The following is a 21893-nucleotide window of genomic DNA, read 5'->3' on the forward strand; positions in this document are numbered from 1 at the left end:
AATTAACCTAATTGCATTATGATTCATTTTGTGATCTTTGTTGTTATTATTTCACATCTAGATCTTTTATTAATATTTACCATTTATGTGGTTAAAATTATCATTATTTATGATCATCTCAAGTATCATATTATGTTGGTGTTTAGTTAAAATTTATGATACATTTAAATTAATAATTATTTTAAACTAAATTTATTATTAAAGTTTAAACTGTGAAACCAACTGGAACAATGCCGTTAGTAACGATTCGATTTCAACTTTCAATGGTTGATTTTGGTTTTGGACGACAAAAAAATCAGTATTAATGGTTGGACTCATAAGTTTAACTTAAAACCCATCAAAACCGACACTAAACCCCTACGTAACATATTAATTTATTTAAAATCAAAAAAATTATAACAATATCATATCCAAATTAAAGAGAATAAAATGCTCGTTTTTATGGTGTAATTATAAAAATATTAACGTTTGAAAAGGCTATAGTCGTTTAAAAATCATGGATGAGAAGTTAGTTTACAACTTAAATTAAAAACATAATATGGTTAAAGAGGGACCAAACTTGTAAGTTGAATGGATTGTTTTTAAAAGACAACTTTATCCTTATTAACATATGTACCTCATGCTTTAAGTGTTGTAAATTACTTAAAAATAGGTGTCTTAATTTACCCTTGTTTGGTGTATTATATATAGTATAGATATTTTTTTTATATTGACTTTGTATATTTTTGAATATTGACGATGTACTTTTGTTATGTTAGTGACATGACATTTTATTTATCCAATCCAAAAACTTTAATGCCGAAAATTTGAGCACCGAAAAATCCCGAACTCATTGGAAAAAATTTTTGGCTCCGCCAGTGCGTCTTAAAGGCAATGGTGGGTTCCAAATAGCCCCTTGTTTACAAACAAACTAATGGACCACATCCTTATATAACATTGTAATAACCAGCTAACATCAATCCGTTGTAGTCTAGTTGGTTAGGATACTCGGCTCTCACCCGAGAGACCCGGGTTCAAGTCCCGGCAACGGAATCTTCTTTTTTCAATCTCATTCAATACCCAGGGGCAAAACCGTCATTTCACATCCATCAGAAACCCTAGGAGGCCTCAAAACTTGAACATAAAAACCTTTTAATCCTCATTCACTCTCATTTTCGCTGCTGCCTCCACAACCCTGCGCCGCCGTACTCAGCAAACTCCAATGGTAGATTCCATGTCAATCAAACACTTAATTGTTATAGTTCTTATTATTATTATTATTATGTTGATTTAATAATGATTGAATATGATGATTTCATAGGCATCGGAAAGGAAGCAAGCGAACCCAATGAGGGAGATTAAGGTTCAGAAACTCGTTCTCAACATCTCCGTTGGTGAGAGTGGTGATCGTCTCACTCGTGCTGCCAAGGTCTTCTTGAATATTATTATTATTATTATTATTATTATTATTATTATTATTATCATTGTTATGTTAATTATTTATTTATCCGCTCTGAAATTTTACTGATTTGGTTTTTAATTTTTTATAAAATTAGGTTTTGGAACAACTTAGTGGCCAATCCCCTGTCTTTTCCAAGGGTAAGTTATGCTTTTAAGTTTTTTAGTTTTAAGTACTTATTGATGGATTAGTAATTCAGTTCAGAAGCAAATTCTTTTGCTTCATTTATTTATTATCACGATTTTTTTTCAAGTTTTATGTTTTATCAAACGAAATACATTACTCTAGGTTTAGTACACTTTACTCTTTCATGTGAGGTGCTTGGGCTTTCAGTTTTTAGTCACAGTGTTAGACTCTGTGTTCAAAGATGTTGTATAATTTTAGCTGCTGGTACTGGTGTAAACAAAGACAAGCTTGAGCCCTTGTTTTGACTTACGCTCGTTTCCAATTCTTTTTTCAAATCTCAAGAGCCCGTGAGTTTTTTTTAAGTTCGGGCTTGGTTCGTTTGTTATTTGTTAGTTAAGTTACCTACATTCCGCAAGTTTATGTTTTGGTCAAGCTCCGTGTAGTGTGATATTAATATTTGGAAGTCTAAATAGGTAAAACTAAAAATTACACGAGGCTTGTTAAGTGTCACGCAAAAGGATTGAGCATTGAGCTTTATAGCTAAATGAGTTTTATTTCAAGCTCTGGTTCGTATCGAGCTTGAAAAAAATTGCTTTTTATTGATTCGAGCTCGAGTATCACGTGAGCAGCTTGGCTTGTTTACACTCTTAGCTGCCATGGTGGCTAAAAGTTTTGTTTAGTATACATTTGAAGCTAATATGTGGACATTTTTGTAGTTCTTGTTGTTTGATAAGAGTTTGTTAGATTTTTTTTGTACAGTTGATTTGATTCACCGTTTTTTTCTGTTGTTACAAGCTCTAAAAACGCCTTAATCGATATGCATGTTATTTTTTTATGATTGGTACAGCAAGGTACACTGTGAGGTCTTTTGGGATCAGGCGTAATGAAAAGATTGCATGCAACGTCACCGTTAGAGGCGACAAGGCAATGCAGCTCTTGGAAAGTGGCTTGAAGGTGAAGGAATACGAGCTTTTGAGACGCAATTTCAGTGACACGGGTTGCTTCGGTTTCGGTATCCAAGAGCACATTGATCTTGGTATCAAGTAAGTTATGTCGTATCTTTTGTTTGGTTAAATCTGTGTTATCTTGTCTTTGGGAATGTTAATCGTATTATTATATGGCAGGTATGATCCATCCACTGGTATCTATGGTATGGACTTCTTTGTGGTGCTAGAACGCCCAGGATACCGTGTGGGTCGCAGACGTAGGTGCAAGGCACGTGTTGGGATCCAGCACAGAGTTACCAAGGAAGATGCGATGAAATGGTTCCAGGTCAAGTATGAAGGAGTTATCCTCAACAAATCCCAACAGATTGGAGCATAGAGGACGTTCTAAGTTTTATTTTTGTTGGTTAACGTATGACATTGGCCACCAGAGTTTTTATTACAACAATTTTTGTCTTTCGGTTTCTTGCATTTTACTAGTTATGTTGTTATTCTCTTCTTTAGGAGGAATTTATTGAACCTTTTTTTGATCATGTCTTTTATTTCTATATTTGAAACATGCTGCTTTGATTTTGTTGGTGCCATTGTGTATTTTCACTAAAAGTCATTCATAAAAATATCATGTCATGAGTATACCTGGCAAAGTTTAGTGGGTCAAGAGAGGCATGCTAACAGGTTCGAACGGGTTGTCTAGAGACTAGTTTTAAAAAATGTCATTTGGTTTGGGTTAGAATGGGTTTCAGATAGCTCACTATAACTTGTGATCATTGATTGTAAGAATAAGAAGGTTTTGGGTTAAAAAATTCAGCTGTATATATAGTTAGTCGTTAGGTACCCTTTTTTTATACATCATCAATAAAGCTTTCAACATGTAAGATTATTTATTGACAAACATATACATTCACAACCTTGGGTTTTAGAGAAAGGAAAATGGGACCCGTCACATACATGTTGGTTTCACTTGGAAAAACGCTCTGAATCAGTAAGTGTGTAATTGTGTTGTTTATCTTCAACAAAACATAAAATAAGCTATCTTAACAACTAATTTTTAACACATTTGTGTTTTCAGGTCCAAATAGTGCATTACCAGTGACCGGAATTTTCACTGTAATATAAGATCCCCATATTCGAGCACCAGAGAGGTGAAAGGAATCAAAGTAATCCGTTGCCTCATCATATGGGCTCCCCATATGAGCTTGATATGGGTCATATGATATAACCTTAGATTACACCGCCTTGGATGAGTGGCTTGTATGAGAAAAACCATGAGGACGTAAGGTCTCCTGGTGCATTTCCAACCGCGTTTTAAGGCCAAAATGACACCCTTAAAATCTAGTTTGGAACATCTTCCTTATAGATTTAACACTTGTGAAGGATGCACGTGTTATCACCAAAAGTCACTACTAGTAAGACATCTTAGACCAAAGCTCAATTTTCAGTTCATTACTTAATTTATATTAGGCTTTGAATGGAAGTATTATACTTGTAACTAACGGAACAACACGTGAAGGATTAAAGGTCATAATGGTCATTTTTCTACAAAATTCTTCTCATTGACACTTCTTTGTCAGTACAGTTTGATAACGTTATCTGTTAGCAGCGTGTGAAGTCTACGTGCATTATACATTTAAGGGTTTCTTATTGTAACTGAATATACTTCTTTGTCAGTACAGTTTGATAACGTTATCTATTAGCAGCGTGTGAAGTCTACGTGCATTATACATTTAAGGGTTTCTTATTGTAACTGAATATACTTCTTTGTCAGTACAGTTTGATAACGTTATCTGTTAGCAGCGTGTGAAGTCTACGTGCATTATACATTTAAGGGTTTCTTATTGTAACTGAATATACTTCTTTGTCAGTACAGTTTGATAACGTTATCTATTAGCAGCGTGTGAAGTCTACGTGCATTATACATTTAAGGGTTTCTTATTGTAACTGAATGTGCTTGGCTGTGTGCATTTTAGCTCACCATAAATCACATATGAAGTCTTCGTTTCCATGGAGGAAGACGCCTGACAAGGTGAAGTGGAGGCGTCTTTGATTAATTGTAAATGAAGCGTTGCAATGGATTCTTCAGTTGCAAGCTAAATCAATTGTTAAGATGAGATGGCGTCAATTCTTAAATGCTTTTAGCTTTGTGAGCATTTGCCCTCAGTCAAGTACTTGATTGTCCTTTTTCTTGATCATTTAATAGAAAAAAACTATATCATGTACTTAGAAATCAAGAATCAGCTATATATTTATAATAGACGTTGCTGATGAAATTTATCAGTTTCAAAACTGTATCAACCGCTAACTTTCAACCGCTAACTTTCATGATGTATCAACTTCTAAATTACCGGTTACACAAGAAAAATAAATAAAGATTTTACATGCACTGTTTAGATGTTAACCATACCCATCTAAGACGGTTAAATTAATGTTGGATTTTCATATCCAAAAACAAGCAACATCGAAGACTTCAAGTTCAAGTGACGTGTTTCTGTTGCCCGGATCATGTATGCAACTAAGATCATGATTAAGAATCATTTAGGATGAACACGATGAGTATGCAAATATCACGTGGCAGGACTCGAGATACAGGGACGGCAAATCACACAATACACACACTTTTATATAAATGTCGTACATACAAGGGGTATTTATACCCTTTGAAATTGACAGTTAATTAACCGTTTTAACTAACCGTTGGGTATCTAAAGTAAAAGGTCATGTTCTAAAAACCTGCGTATATTCTAACCTATTTTGACTTTTTACATAATAAGTCGACTCTCATATTTAACCTAATTAACCGTTGGGTATCTAAAGTAAAACATCATGTTCTAAAAACCTATTTTGACTTTTTACATAATAATTTGACTCTCATATTTAACCTAATTAACCATTGGCTATCATCTAAAGTAAAACATCATGTTCTAAAAACCTGCGTATATTCCAACCTATTTTGACTTTTTACATAATAATTTGACACTCATATTTAACCTAATTAACCGTTGGGTATCTAAAGTAAAACATCATGTTCTAAAAACCTGCGTATAATCTAACCTATTTTGACTTTTTACATAATAATTTGACTCTCATATTTAACCTAATCCGTTGGGTATCTAAAGTAAAACATCATGTTCTAAAAACCTGCGTATATTCTAACCTATTTTGACTTTTTACATAATAATTTGACTCTCATATTTAACTAATTAACCGTTGGGTATCTAAAGTAAAACATCATGTTCTAAAAACCTGCGTATATTCTAACCTATTTTGACTTTTTACATAATAATTTGACTCATATTTAACCTAATCCGTTGGGTATCTAAAGTAAAACATCATGTTCTAAAAACCTGCGTATATTCTAACCTATTTTGACTTCTTACATAAAAACTTGACTCTCATATTTAAGTAAAAAGTTGTGTACTAAAACCTGCGTACATTCTAACCTATTTTGACTATTTACATAATAACTTGACTTTTATATTTAGCCTATTTTGACTCCTAAATTACTTTGATTTATTGATTAATACTAACAGTTTCAATTTTCTTGTTTCATGTACAAATCTTGAATTACGAATGTAGCTTTCTTGTCAAGATAAAATACAACCTAAATGGGCTATTTCGGTAGTAAACTAGTAAAACTATCACTCCCAACGTTCTATAATATACTAATACGTTCTTCGCATACCAAACTTATTTAAGCATCTAAACACAAATAAAATCGAAACAAACACTCAACGAGTCAAACTTTTCTAAGTATATAAACACAAATCCAAAACCTACAAACAAACTTATTAAAAACTCAACTAGCCTCATCACCTGCAGGACCATCACCAAGGCGAAGTCGGGACCTTCAAGTTCGACGGACGCTTGAAACCCTTAGCTTCCAAACGATTCAAAACCTGCAAACAAATTTGATATAAACGAAACAAGATTCATATCAAAGACACAAATTTGATATAAGCAAAAGCTTACCTTACAACAATAACCCCCAATTTCGACCACCTTGACATGACGAAGGCTGAGTATTAACCCCTTAAGCGTCTTTTCATATTCCTCGTTCGTCCCATGCCAATAATCCAACTCAGCTTCGACTAACGACGACACATTCCGCAAACAAAACTTACTCAAAGCAACATCCTCTTGAATTACCAACGACAAAATATTCGGAGCGTTAATCTCGAAACCATCCTCTCCAAATTCAAAATTTGGCATATTCTCGTACCCGGATATCACCAACGTCTTAACACTCTCCGACTTAACATCAAGCCGCTTGAACCCATAACAACTTTTCAACTCCAGCGTTTCCAATACCGGACTACCCGACAGTATCTTCCCAATCACATCCTCATCCAACTTTGCACACGTAATAACCAAACTCCTAACGTTCTTCCAACTAACCGCCCCGGTGGGATTAAACGAGCACCCCGAGAACGTCAAATCCACAAAACTCGAGCACGCGAAAACAAACTGATCAAGCGGAAAATCCGCCGCCCGGTCCACAATCCATATCCTCCGGGCGTTCCGTTCGATACGGCGTAACGTCAGATTAAGCTCCTCGACATTGCAATCGATCGCGTAACGAATCCAATTATCGATCCGGGATTCAAACACGTTGTCGTAACACGCGTCCAGAACAAATTTGTTAACCTTCAATTGGGGTCGTTGGGTTAGGGTTTTGTCAACGAAGTCGAAGAAACCCGGGATGACGTCATCGTAACAGACGAATCTGAGGTTAGGAACCGAGTGCCAGACATGTTTCCAACGTTTGGAGAGTGTGGTTGTTCCAACGGCGTGTTTTGTTTCGGGTAAACGGGTTAGGATTTCGACAATTGAGCAATCGGGTAAGCTGCTGATACGATCTGCTTCATTATTATTATTATTATTATTATTGTTGTTATTATCTTCTTCAGATCGGATGTGTTTCATGGGTTGATTTTGCCCTAATTCCATTGTGGGTTTGATTTAAAATTGAAGGAAAAAGATGGGTTTTTTGTGTGGAACCCTAAAGATAAAGATGGAAGTGAGTGTGCAAAGAGAGGAGGTGTGGACTGTGGACTGTAAACATGGAAAATGAATGAATGTAGACAAAGGATTTGGTTTGGTGCGTTTAAGGAATGAACATCAATGCGTCCGTTCAATTGTGTTTGTGAATGTTTGCTAATGTGTTTGTTGATGTTCGTCTATGTTTGTCTGGTTACAAATGTTTATTTATTACTATTTTCACTTGTTGGAGTTTATATGTTTATTTACGTTCGTTTATGTTCATTTATGTTCTTTAGTGTCCGATTACGTTCGTTCGTGTCCGTTAGTGTTCGCAACAAGGTTGCAAAAGCTGTTAGGCGGCCGACTGAGGAGTTGGGAGTACTCGGCCTTAGTCGGAGAGTACTTGGGGATGGCTCACCGAGAATTCGGCCTAGCGGGGATTACTCGTTGAGTACTCGGCACATAGGCACGATTTTTACAACCATGGTTCGCATACAAAATTGATAAATAGACACATAAATACACGGACAAATTTAGTTCTTTAACTTAATGGACGAACACATACACAAAATTTTGTTCGTGAAAGCGTTCATGAGCCGTCCATTTGTCCGATAAAAGCTTAACGAACGGACACGGACAAGTTCAGTTCCTTAAAAAACGAACACGAACACGGAATTTTATTCGTGAAAGTGTCAATGAACCGTTCGTTTGCCCGATAAAAACTTAATAGAGAATTGCTTTGTTAAAATAGTTATAAAAATAATCTGTATTGTAATATACATAATTAATGCTTACAATATATATATATATATATATGGGGAGAGGATCATGAGAGAATTCCTAATTAGGGAGAGAACTAAGGAACTACTAACTCTAGGGTTATAATTGTAAATTTGATTTTCCAATAGATTTTAAAAAACCTACAGATCGTGAATAGAAACATCTTGATTATAAAGAACCCTAAATTATTGAATATCGATCATCTGCATGTGCGTAATTACGCATACACCTCCGTCAATCATATCTCCTTCTTCGATTCAACCATTGAATATGACAATTGAAGGTAACTCTTCTTAATTCACATGTTTTTTACTGATTTTCATTGTCTCCCTCTTAAATTGATTAGATATTGCTTTATCTGCAAGATCTACAATCAATAATTATACTGTAAGTCCAGAATTAGGTGATTGTTGGTCAAAAGCGGCCCAAATTTGGTGATTCAAGGTCTAAACTGCCAAAATTTGTTGATTTTACGTCAAAATCGGCTATTACTCTAGAAAAAAAACATAATTTGTTTGTTTCGTATGTTGATTTGTTAGTTTAGTTGATTAATCACGAGTTAATAGATTATTAGGGGATAAATAAATATTACAACTGGGTAATAATGTGTCATATAGAGTATTGCATATGTGTAATACTGTTAGCATTACACATGTGTAATACTGTTAATATTACATATAAGTAATAATAATAAAAAATACCCTGCTGCACAATATTACATTGTTATATATGCATAAAACAGGGTATTGCATACGCTTAATACCGAGTTTTAAGTATTGCATATGTGTATTACGATTAGTACTACATATATGTAATAATTAAAAAGAAATATCATAACATATGTGAGGTCATTTGCAGACGTAACGTCAGATTATGGCACCTATACTAGAAATCTATTGCAATATGCTTTTGTTGAACAACAAAATGATATCTTGATCCATGTAATGCACATATGTAATATAATGTAGCATACATGAAATTAAATAGGGATGTGCAGGTTATGTATTAGACTCGTTAACCTGGTTTACAAAAATTGTTTAGAATAATCGGTAATAGAAACAAGTCTGATTCTTATTTTGGTTTTCAGCAATAAGTGGGAAACGACCCGGTTTAGGTATGTATTATGTGAAGCAAGTACAAACCCTTGAACACGTGAAAATTACTTAAATGATGCTTTTTATTTGCTACGGTGAAGAGGGTGGATAAGTAAATAATCTAATTAACTAATGTCATGTTTCTTACACTTTTACTTGAATGATGCTCTTAACCAGATATCATTTTATTATTGTTATACTAATTCTGTTTTTGGCATTAGGAGGTTTCATGTCGGATTCTTATGGGAGAAAGGAAGCATGTTGTAAACAGGTCAAGAAATGGTCAAGTACTACTTAATCAAGATAGAGCAAGGCAAATTCCATATATATGCAAACAATCTTGACTAACACAATTGCGAGACGGTCCATACTGCTAAAGAAGTCGCTGATGCAGCTGATGCAACTGCGACCCGGTCATCGTCTGATCATATTGTTAACCGTTATGTCAGACGATCAGTCCGCAATGCTTTTACATGATTTTGTGCCTTTTACATTGCGTATACTCATTACATTGTTACATATATTCAATAAGTATATATTACTCATGTGTTGAATATTATGCTTTAGGACAATGTTATTAATATTGAACATTGACCACTGTAGCCTAGATGAATGTAATACATATGCGTATCTGAGTGTTATATTCGCGTTTTAAACATTATGTATGTGAACGGCATACATAGGCAAACTCCGCTTAGTATCATATTTGCGTATTACCTATGTGGTATATATCGTTTACACACGTCTTGACATATACATATTCACGATGATGTACACACGTGTCGCTTAGTTTTATACACATGTTACATGCGTGTAGTCCTACATTTGTATACATATTTACATACTACATACAAACTCTTATATTTTTCAAGATATACGCGTGTTGTGTTACACATATATGCAATGTTTTGAGCTTTATCTATATTTTTTTAAACATCAAGTGTATCCCATGAGGTAAAATCCCATTTCGCCCTTATTTGTTCGTATTGCCAAACATCATATACGTGTCTGTTGTTAATACCATACGCATATGCATACACATTATGTACATGTAATGTATAACTTGTGTTTAATTCATGTAACTATACACCATTAATGCATAAAAGATTGAATGCACGTGCCAGTAACATGAGATTAGTTTTAGGCCTTTGGCCTTCGCGTCCATGTAACAAACAAACATACATAATAATGCATAACATACACATAACATACACACAGTCATCTATACCGATCAACCGTTTTATTCAAGTGCATGTATCAAACATTCATGTCAAACCGATTCACGGTATCATAAACTACATGACGCCCTATGCTTTTACAAAATTGTTTTTCTTTAATTCATAATAATAAACTATTATCCATCAAAACCCTTAAAAGAGATTTTTTTAAACCTTAAACTTTTTTTTAGTTTTTGCTTTCCAAATCTCTAGCATCTTCCAACATATGCTTCTTGACAATGTTTGCTCCTGAAATCAATTTGCGAGCTATGTATTTCAATCAAAGAATCTTGATGTGTTCAACCTTCCTAACATCATCCATTATGAAATCACAATCAACCAGGTTGTCTCCTTTATACCACTCCATGTGCTGTATCAAGAATATCCAGGAATCTACCATATTATCTGTTTTTGTCCATGGTAACTTCATTTTTCTTGCCCTTGCTGAACTAATAGCTTTTGCATTCTGGTGTCCAGCCGATTTTAGGTAATTGAAAAATATGTCAGTCTGTGTAAACAAAAATACAACCACTATATCAAACATGTATCAAGAGAATATGCATTACTAAGTTATTAAATATATTCATTGTTAATATAATACACATATGTAATACTACTAACTTATGTATACGCACACTACCGTATTGAATTATGTTTGAATGACCACTTTGTACGCTGTGCCTTTGTACTTGAAAACCAGACTGCATCTAAGTTGTACACGCTCGACACCATGTTGTCAAAAATATAAGCCCTCACCTCGTTCACGTCGAAAGTCGTAACATAAAAGTGATCACATCACGTGATCATGCCCTCTTTAGTTGATCTTATTTTCAGACATGTTTAGCATGTCATTGTGGCTAACATATTACATATAATGTCATTTGATATAAACATGTGTGATCGCAACACTGCTATTTTCATTATAAATACCAAGATTAACATCTTCGTTGTCTACTGTCGTCGCCCGTTTCATGCCATGTTTCCTTTCTCACCCGTTGTTTCAATATACCAGCTATATTATTACGTTTATTCACATATACAATAGTGCAACAATAATGCACATTTGCAATATACTATAATCGCATATAAGTGTAAAACATCGGTAATGCATATATGTAATACCTTAACATTATCGTCATATATGGGCATTATCATCATAGTTGAACTACACAAATGATCGAATCTTCTTATCGCATTTTACAGATGCATTACGTATATGCAGTATAAACAAACATGCTAAAAAACATTAACATTACTATGTTCAATAGTACATATGTGCATCATAATTAAAAATTATGCAGTGAGATACAACATTTAGGTATTATATTTATGTAATATTCCACTAATCATGTAAATTAATGGACTGCTATCGTTATATGGCAACACGCATACAAAACGCTCATAATTGGTACTAATAGTAGGCCTAACCGACTCTACACATACAAATCGTTCATATTTGACGCGTCTTAATATACCATATCCGCGTAAACGTTTGACTCATCAGTAATGCGTATGTGCTATATGCGTAAACGCATAAGACGCATTAATACCATGTCTACATAAATTGGTAGTGCATAAGTGTAATACAACATATAATGCTCATGTACTCACCTTCATTGCCTTTGGATACGTCAACATTCGGTGTTCCACGTCTCAAAACGCATGCATATTTTGATGATCTTGATACAACTTTTGTTGTAAAATATATGAAATATCATATATGTATACAATACGTGTTAACAATTATGTATGCGTTTGAGAGTTTTTTTACCTGGACTTGCATCCTCAACGTCCGACGATATTCCTTGATCCAATGTCCTGCTCCTTTTATGCCCTGATGATCGTGACTTCTTTGATTTTTCTATATTTGTAAAAGAAATAAATAAACGTATAAAATTAATATATATATATATATATAGTTGACCATTTCGTGCTTTTAAAAATAACGAAAAAAATAAATAAACATTATAACTTACCCACTCCTGTATCAGCAGCCGATTCTGTTTTACCTTTTTTTTGATATACACAACTCTTATCTTTTTTACCACATGATCCGTCTGCTCGTCATCCATTATAGGTACTTGTATTGGCCTTCCGGTTTCAGATTCTGTTTCGTTTCTTTTGCCTTACTTTGTAAGTTTTAATACTGTCATCTTTTTCTAGTTAATACCTGTATGAATTATGTCCACGTGTTAGTAATCATGATAAAAGTTTCATATGTTTGCATGTACATATACCTAAACAAACACCATACAGTTCCTTACTTTATTCATGTTATATTGTAACACACCTATGCATTTATATACATTTTATGACCATGTAAGACAACATTAAAGTGTTTTAACAAACTTATTTATAAAACACTCAATCAGTCACAATAATTATGTGATGCATATATGCAATAAAAAAATAGTAAATTTTCATCAACGTTTTATTGTTTGGTTAATATATATATATATATATATATATATATATATATATATATATAATAGAGTATAATGCGTATGTGAAGCGGTATATGCAAATAATGTTCGATCTACAACCGAAACGCACAATAACGGCATATGTTTATTCAATTTAAGTGTAATATACCAGTGATCCATGTAATACATATGTGCAATCACACGTATACGATCTATTATCAACATATTGTTACTCGATTTATCAAAAATAAAGCATGAAAAACATCGTATAATGCATATGTGAAGTGGTATACACAAAATAATGCTTGATTTACAACCAAAATGCACAATAGTATCATATGCTTGCTTCAATTATGTGTAATATACCAATGACTCATGTAATACATATGTGCAATTACACGTATACGATCTATTATCAACATATTGTTACTCGATTTTCAGAGATAAAGCACGAAAAACAGAGTATAATGCGTATGTGTAGTGGTATACACAAAATAATGTTTGATTCACAACAAAAAACGCACAGTAATATCATATGTTTGCTTCGATTATGTGTAATATGCTAATGACTCATATAATACATATGTGCAGTCACACGTATACGAGCTATTAACAACATATTGTTGCTCGATTTTCAGATAGAGAGCTTGAAAAAACAGAGTATAATGCGTATGTGTAGTGGTATACACAACATAATGTTTGATTTACAGCCAAAACACAAATAATATCATATGTTTGCTTCGATTATGTGTAATATACTAATTATTCATGTAATACGTATGTGCAATCACACATATACGAGCTATTAACAGTATATTGTTACTCGATTTTCAGAGATAAAGCACGAAAAACTGAGAATAATGCGTATGTGCAGTGGTATACACAAAATAATGTTTGATTTACAACCAAAACGCACAATAATATCATATGTTTGCTTCGATTATGTGTAATATACTAATGACTCTTGTAATACATATGTGCAATTACACGTATACGAGCTATTAACAACATATTGTCACCCGATTTTGAGATATAAAGCACGAAAAACAGAGAATCGGCTATCGAATGATTACCTGGTAGTGTTCTTCGGCTTCGATTATGTGTTATTCGGCTTCGATTGTGTGTTCTTCGCGTTTAATCGGCTGGTATTAATTGCATTCGTCTGGTTTGAAGAAACCCTAGGTTGGGATGAAGATGGATCTGTGTGAAATCTGGAGAGAGAGAGAGAGAGAGGAGAGATAGAAAGTGATGGTTTTGACGGGTTTTGTTATATTTTGTTAATTCCTTAATTGCCCTTTCCTAATAAAAATGGGTTTTGTTATTATTCTTCTTTTATTTTCAATTTTGATTAGGTGAAATCAATGAAAATAATAGAGTTCTCTAGTTCTCTCATTTAGAAGAGTTCTCTCTAGATCCTACCCCTATATGTATGTATGTATGTATGTATAATATATATATATATATATATGATTAGGTTCATTACAGAAGTGTTATTAATGCGAGAAGTGCGAGAAGCTTGGTTTAAAAAGGCGCGCCTGAGGCGTGAGGCGCCCGAGGCGTTTTTGAAAACGCCTTATTTTACGTAAGGCGCTAAAATACATGAGGCGCCCTGAGGCGCGCATTTAGCTGGCGAGGCGTGAGGCGTTTGAGGCAGCACCTCATGCGATTCAGTCCAAATTAGATTGAAAATGTAGTTGTATAGGCTATCTGCTTAAAATAATAACGTTGGGGCTCATCTATAAAACATTACCCAACCGTGTTATATATATTCATCACTCTATATTTAATTCAAACCACTCTTTAATTTTCATATTCAAAGTTTATCTTCTCCAAATATCAACCTTCTAGACGTTTCAAGTTTATCTTCTCCTTAGTTATCACTACCATCTTTTAAATCAGTTCAAACTCACCTAATTATTACACATATGTTTATGACTCAAGAGGTATTTTTCTTCATTTTTACTTTTTACTGTACCTTTTACTTTTTACTATAAGAATTTAAGTGTTTTGCAAATTCTAAATATGTTTTTATAATGTTTAACCTACGTAATAAGTATTCATGTTGAGTTTTACAAATATGTTTTATCTTTATGATTGATTTTCAAGTAAAATATGTCATGGTATAATTAATTTTTAGTATTTTAAATTGAACGCCTCACATACGTGAAGCTCTCGCTTCGCGCTTGGATTTTTGAACCAAAACGCCTCGCCTCGCCTAACGATTTTTTAAACCAAGGCGAGAAGTAGTAACAACCAATCATGTCTTTTCTTTTTATTTTCCTTTAAATTATATTTAAGGGTAATATTGGTAAAATTTCCAATTGTTTTATTTTGGTAATCATTAAATTGTTTTGGGAGATTCAAATCAAAATATTTTTTATATTTATTTATTATCTTTTATTATTTATAATTCATATTAAAAATTATGAAATTGATTCATCGATCCCATCAACAAATCTACAATTTTAAGCATCATCATGCAACTAAGATCAACCAAAACATTTGTATTGAGCAAAATATCCATATTGAATAAAAAAATGGTTGTTATTGTCATCAAATTAATTTAATTTTTATATATAAACTTAACCACATACTAAACTCAGTAATATAATAATATACATTGTAGGTAGACTTGGAACTCAATTGCTCATATTTTGATATTCTGTTAGCTTTCTTTTCTTTAACTTTAACAATAACAACACTATTAACCACAACCTTCATATTTTCTTGCACAAAATCATCATCGTAGTCCATGATTTATTTGAATTTCACGTGCCATTTTCAAACACACCTACATTTTCCAAAATCAAAATAAATGTATATTAATATTTTAATAAAATACGCTTATCTTGTTTTTTAAACATATTTATTGAGCATACCTACACAGTAAATATGTTTATCCTATATATGAATTGACATATACGAAACATACAAAGTAAACATATATATCCTACACATTAAATCATTATTATATCCTACACACCCTACACAATAAACAAAAACTTATCCTACACACCCTACACAATAACATGTTTATCCTATATACCAATTGACATATACGGACCATACAAAATAAACATATATATTCTACACATTAAATCGTTAAAAATAATATCCTACGCACCTTACACAATAAACAAAAACTTATCCTACACAGTAAACATGTTTATCCTATACACCAATTGACATATACAAACCATACAAAGTAAACATATATATCCTACACATTAAATCGTTAAGAATAATATCCTACACACCCTACACGGTAAAAAAAAACTTATCATACACACCCTACATAGCAAAAAAAAAAACTTATCCTACACACCCTAGACAGTAAAATTTTTTTATCATACACACCCTACAAAGCAAAAACAACTTATCCTACACACTTTACACGGGTAGAAAACTACTATCCCTCAAATTAACATATTGAGAAACTGATTTCTCATATTCAATATAGTTTAATGACCGATATGATCTACCAATTATACCTTCACAAAGGAAATTGAATATGAATGTGAAAAATTGACTGTTGAACGATAGCTAAGCAAAACTATAGAATGTAGAAATTAATGTGTTTTTAATGATTAATTCTCAAACATAAAAAACCAACAAAAATCACTAACCTTTTCTGATTCAGAGGAAAACCTTGAGAAATTTCTTTCAACATAAACAATGCCTTTTAAAGTATTGATAAGGAATATTTCAACCATTTAAATATTAGCATAACCCGATTTGTGATTCCTTTGGAGATTATGATCCGCTTGATTTTAGGCCTATATAATAATATTTAGCGTTTTTTTACGTTTAGAATTGATGAAGCCTCCATTCAAAAGACTAATACACCCTTTTATTTAAAAAAACATGTTATAACATTGTGTTGGTAATTACAACTATGCCATTTCTAATCTACACCATTGATTATACAAATCAGTGGTTAAGATCGACTTCTCGCATTTCTCACTATAATATCACTTCTCGCATGAACCATCCCATATATATATGATTGATTTCTTTTGAGAACCACTTTGAGTTTTAAGAACTCGAAACCCGAAAGAACTCAACGTAACAATTTCTTTTTTTGAATTTTTTTACACATATGTAATACGTAAGTGTAAGTAACGTAAAAAAATTACAGTATTTTTTACACACCGAATCGACTTATTACACATGTGTAACTAACATTTAAACTCGTGTAATCATCAAAAATCTTTATTCTCTCCTGATTAATTTTTTAATTAGATTTATTCTCAGCCACATATTCAATACCAATTTAATTGATTGTGTGGTTCATATTGAGTTATAAAGTTCTTACAACTCATAAAGTTCTCAAAATATCTTTTTCATATATATATGTATATATATATATATGGAGACATTTGGGTTGTCTCTCATTGTTGTAGTGCTACTGCTTTTTATCATATATTACAAGTCTATAAAGCATGTTTTTGTGTCTCTCTAATAATATTTTAAGAGAAAATTTCCTAAATGATCCTAAAGAAGAGAGAGAAAAAAAAGGATCATATTTAAGTCAAGATTCCCAGAACAATCCAAAAAATACGTACTGAGGCGACAACTTGGAAAAATAAACGACGAGATTTTTTAACCAATCAAAATCTGACACGTGTAAAGGTTATGACACACCAGACGAGATTTTTGGTCCGACCATATTTTTAACTTAATTAACTTTTTAAAAAACCGTCCCTCAAGACGGTTTTTTTATGTTTCTCGTCTCGTCCGTTCAAATTATTATTATCCCTACCTTCTTCCACATCTTCATTTTCTTCATCTTCATCTTCATCTTCATTATCATCTCCAAAATCCCCAGTTACATTATATGAATGTAATCATAGGGTCAGGCCCAGCTGGATACACAGCATCAATTTATGCAGCCCGTGCTAATTTGAAGCCTGTAGTGTTTTGAGGGATATCAAGTTGGTGGTGTTCCTGGTGGACAATTGATGACCACCACTGAAGTGGAGAACTTTCCAGGTTTTCCAGATGGAATTACAGGTCCAGACTTTATCAGGAGGATGTAGAGTTTATTGATGTGAATAATCGTCCTTTTACAGTGCAAAGTACCGACCGTAAGGTGATGCTTAATCTTATTAGCATGTGAATCTTCAAATTTATAAGCAAGTTAATTTATTTTAAACACAAAATGAGCAAAATATGAAGATGAAGAAAATGAAGATGTGGAAGAAGGTAGAGATATTAATAATTTGAACGGACCAGACGAGAAACATAAAAAACCCGTCTGGAGAGACGGTTTTTTAAAAAGTTAATTAAGTTAAAAATATGGTTGGACCAGACATGATTTTTAAAAATCTTGTCTCGTGTGTCATAACCTTTACACGTGTCGGATTTTGATTGGTTAAAAAATCTCATCGTTTATTTTTCCAAGTTGTCGTCTCAGTACATATTTTTTGGATTGTTTTAGGAATCTTGAGGATCTTTTTTTTTCCTCTATCTTCTTTAGGATTATTTAGGGAATTTTCCCATATTTTAATGCATGTTAGTTATACAGCTGGCTTCCACTACACGGCTGATGAAATATTTGGCTGTTCATTGATGATAACCTTTTGTCTCTTTAACTCTTGATGAAAACCATGGCTGGTCATTACTATGATAGTGAGAAATTGAGAACCCTTAACTCTTGGCACCGTCTCCCCGCCACCGTCTATTGCTACCACCCTCCGCCGTCGCTTCACGCTACTCACGCCACAACATCGACTGTTGTGGCTCTGATCTCCACTGTTGTCGGGTTCCATTTAGGAACCCTAGAGGCAACGTATATTGTACAATGGTGATGGGGTGTGCTGTTGGCGGTGGTTTGGTAGGATGCATGCTCTCTGATTGAACTCCAATTCATCCATTATTACTGTTGGGTTCAATTTCGAAATCGTAAGTGGCGGCGGTGGTGCTGTTGTGGGCTCCGATTTTGGAGACCTAGGCGGCGGTGGTGTTGTTTGTTGTGGGAACATGCTCGTATTAGGGTTTTGACGCTTTACGGTACGGTTACTCATCATGAGGAAATTGATTTCCCGGTGACTTTGGCGAATTAAAATGTTTGTCGGTGAATCTGTTATTACTGTATATGGTTTATGGCTACAACGATCCTCCAAATTCTGGCATGGCAATGTATGTTGCAGCCAATTAGCGGTCTAGGCCTCTTCGTTTTTCACATTTTATTTATTTATTTTGATTTATTTGTATTATGGTGATGGTTTGTCAATGTTAATCAGGTCACCCAAACCGATTTGCAGCCCAACTCATAGTACTCCCCCCTTCCAGTTATTACAGAAACTTGTCATACCCCCATGCTTTAAGGTGCAGGAGTAAAAACTAAAACAAGAGAATTCTTAAGGAATTTCCCAAAATAAAAAAAACCACAAAATTATATAAAACAAAATCTGTTGAGAATGAGGCATAACATCAGAGTTTGTGTGTATGCATAATTATATAAATAAATAGATAATTTATTAATTAAATAGGTAATATGTAAACACATAAATAGAACACATAAGGTAATCAGGTAAGCACGTATGGGGTCCTAAGCATGTTACCAGGGCACCTCTAACGACTGGTCTTAAACCTTTGGCTCTGATACCAATCTGTCACACCCCAACCTACGGCGGAAATGTCGAAGTGTGAACCATTGGTTCACAGCTCACAAGGTACTATTATGCAATACAATATGACAATATCTATTTAATTATTTTTAAATAATTAAAATTTCATCCAAGTACAACAATTTCAAAAGAAATACAATTCAACCCAAATATCACAACAATAAAAATCAATAGTCTTTATTAAATTTTAAATCTTAAAGTATCTCTAAGTGTCCTTCACCTTAGCTTTAAACCATGTAATAACCTGCAAATGCGTTCAAAAAATATATATTTGTAAACACTAGGTTGAGTAAGAAAATCACCAGCGTTGCGTGTAATTAATAATATATAAGCAAAATAGCAAAACTAGTATGTGAGCAATAATCAATCAAACCATGAGAAAATAAAGATGTCACTTAACCATTGCCTAGCGAATCGGGCTTTGACTACTATGACGAGCGTATGATCATAATATAATTTGATTATGATGGAATTCTTCGAATGCGATAAAATAAAACGAATAAACAAGTAGCAATTAGTCATTCAATTGATACACACACAAAATTCACAGTTTGCTAATGCGTATATAATATAATATGTAAATAGTTTGTAGGTACGTGTAAGTCCCCAACACATTAAAAATAGGTAAAATAAGGGGAATGACTACTCACCTTATTGGCTAGGTGAGTAAACCGAAGATTATGATTAAACGAGTGAAACTAGCGTGCCAAGTGATATGACCCAAACAGATCTGAGACTTTTATAAATGAAAATAGAGTTAAAACCGAGAACACGGCCGCTAGAATCAATCCAAACGGATCTATAGAACTCCGGTTATGATATTTTTAATAAATAAGTGAGCTGGTACTAACCAGAATCCGAACAGGGATTCAGAACTCGGGTTTTGGTCAGTACACTCAAAATCTCAAAAGAAACATAAAAGTCTTCTTTCCCGAAAGCAAACTCCGACCAGAAGTGATAGAAATCAATTAGTCAACTTTGTTGACTAATTTGTCCTTGAATGGGTCGGAATCCAATTTACTCGATAAATCCCCTCAATCTTAGAATTTGATTGAGGGTTATTGGTTATTGAATAAAAGTGAACAAAATTGTAGAAGACAACATACTTAAAAACGGATTAGAACTAGGAGAAACATGCGGTCAAAAATGTCTTGAACTTGAAAGTCAATTTAGTAAATAAGAACTTGATCAATTATTGAAGAAGATGATGAAAGAGGAGATAAATTTCGTGAATTTTGCTTGAGATGACTGAGATAAAATATTTTATGGTTTATGATTGTGTCTTGGTTAAGAATGCAGGGATTATAACTAATTATTTTAGAAATTACTCGATTAAGTTAACAATAATGTAATTAAGGCAAAATCGGTTCATAAAGCACAAAGATTGATTCTTGTAGAAGGGGAAAATGAATGTGGACATATACTATGACTAAAAGGGTTTTCTTGGAGCTTAAAGCACGAGATTTGGATCGAAAATAAGCGATTTTGCACTAAACCCGTAGGCATGGGGGATGGGAGGGGGTCTGCACTTTCAGTTTTGGTCCCTGATGTCCTAAAATATCCTTTTTGACCTTTTTACGAGATTTTAGGCAATAAATGGCAAGTTTAATTTCTATGAAGGATATGCAATGAATATACACATTCAAATACTAATAAACGCATACTTTTATTAATAAATCAAGATCTGAATAACATTCACGAATGGATAAACAAACACGAAAACGAATACGAAAGATCCGAAATGTTACACTTAGAACATGAAATGATATGCAATTTATATTAACACATAAGCATGTATACTAGAGCCAGAGCCACTGCTACTAGCATGCACATTATATTGCGTCATCTACCAAAAGGACCATGCGATATAATTTATGACCGAAATAATGAGTAAGTGAGTCACTTACCACCATGTGTACCAACACAAACACAATATAATGTACCACTAATTGTGCTCAGTGGCGGATCCAGGAAATTTTTTCACAGGGGTTGGAATTTTTTTGTATCTGTCGGGAATTTTTTGTATCCGGTTCGACGATCGGGTCGGGTGTAACATCCTACTTTCGGTTATAATAATAAAATAAACTTCGTCTATTTTATAGTGGGTCGTTATCGGTTTAGATAAATAGAATATGAGTTGGGCTAGTGTTGGGTTAAATGGATATGGGTTATGGACTTGGGTTATAAAGAAAGACGGAAAGACCATGGGCTTAAGCCCATGATCCCTAAAATATATAAACCATAATCACCATTAAATCCCTC

General features: G+C 33.4%; 2 protein-coding genes and 1 non-coding gene across 3 annotated transcripts; 2 read left to right on the plus strand and 1 right to left on the minus strand.

The window, feature by feature from the left end:
* Nucleotides 1-959: 959 nt before the first annotated feature.
* TRNAE-CUC (transfer RNA glutamic acid (anticodon CUC)) lies at nucleotides 960-1032 on the plus strand. Its single transcript has one exon. It is a non-coding gene; the product is annotated as a tRNA-Glu (tRNA).
* Nucleotides 1033-1173: 141 nt separating this feature from the next.
* On the plus strand, nucleotides 1174-3080 carry LOC143580425 (large ribosomal subunit protein uL5-like). Its single transcript, XM_077063450.1, has 5 exons — nucleotides 1174-1204; nucleotides 1301-1408; nucleotides 1536-1578; nucleotides 2412-2607; nucleotides 2689-3080. The coding sequence occupies exons 1-5, from the start codon at nucleotides 1202-1204 to the stop codon at nucleotides 2885-2887; spliced, it is 549 nt and encodes a 182-aa protein (XP_076919565.1). The 5' UTR covers nucleotides 1174-1201; the 3' UTR covers nucleotides 2888-3080.
* A 3075-nt stretch (nucleotides 3081-6155) lies between these two features.
* LOC143580424 (F-box protein At5g03100-like) lies at nucleotides 6156-7585 on the minus strand. Its single transcript, XM_077063449.1, has 2 exons — nucleotides 6475-7585; nucleotides 6156-6401 (listed from the first exon to the last, which is right to left on the minus strand). The coding sequence occupies exons 1-2, from the start codon at nucleotides 7450-7452 to the stop codon at nucleotides 6330-6332; spliced, it is 1050 nt and encodes a 349-aa protein (XP_076919564.1). The 5' UTR covers nucleotides 7453-7585; the 3' UTR covers nucleotides 6156-6329.
* Between the last annotated feature and the right edge of the window lie 14308 nt (nucleotides 7586-21893).

Source organism: Bidens hawaiensis, unplaced genomic scaffold (genome assembly GCF_021521415.1).
Source record: "Bidens hawaiensis isolate Kalapana, Puna unplaced genomic scaffold, B.hawaiensis_p1.1 tig00030482_1, whole genome shotgun sequence".
Taxonomy (NCBI): domain Eukaryota; kingdom Viridiplantae; phylum Streptophyta; class Magnoliopsida; order Asterales; family Asteraceae; genus Bidens; species Bidens hawaiensis.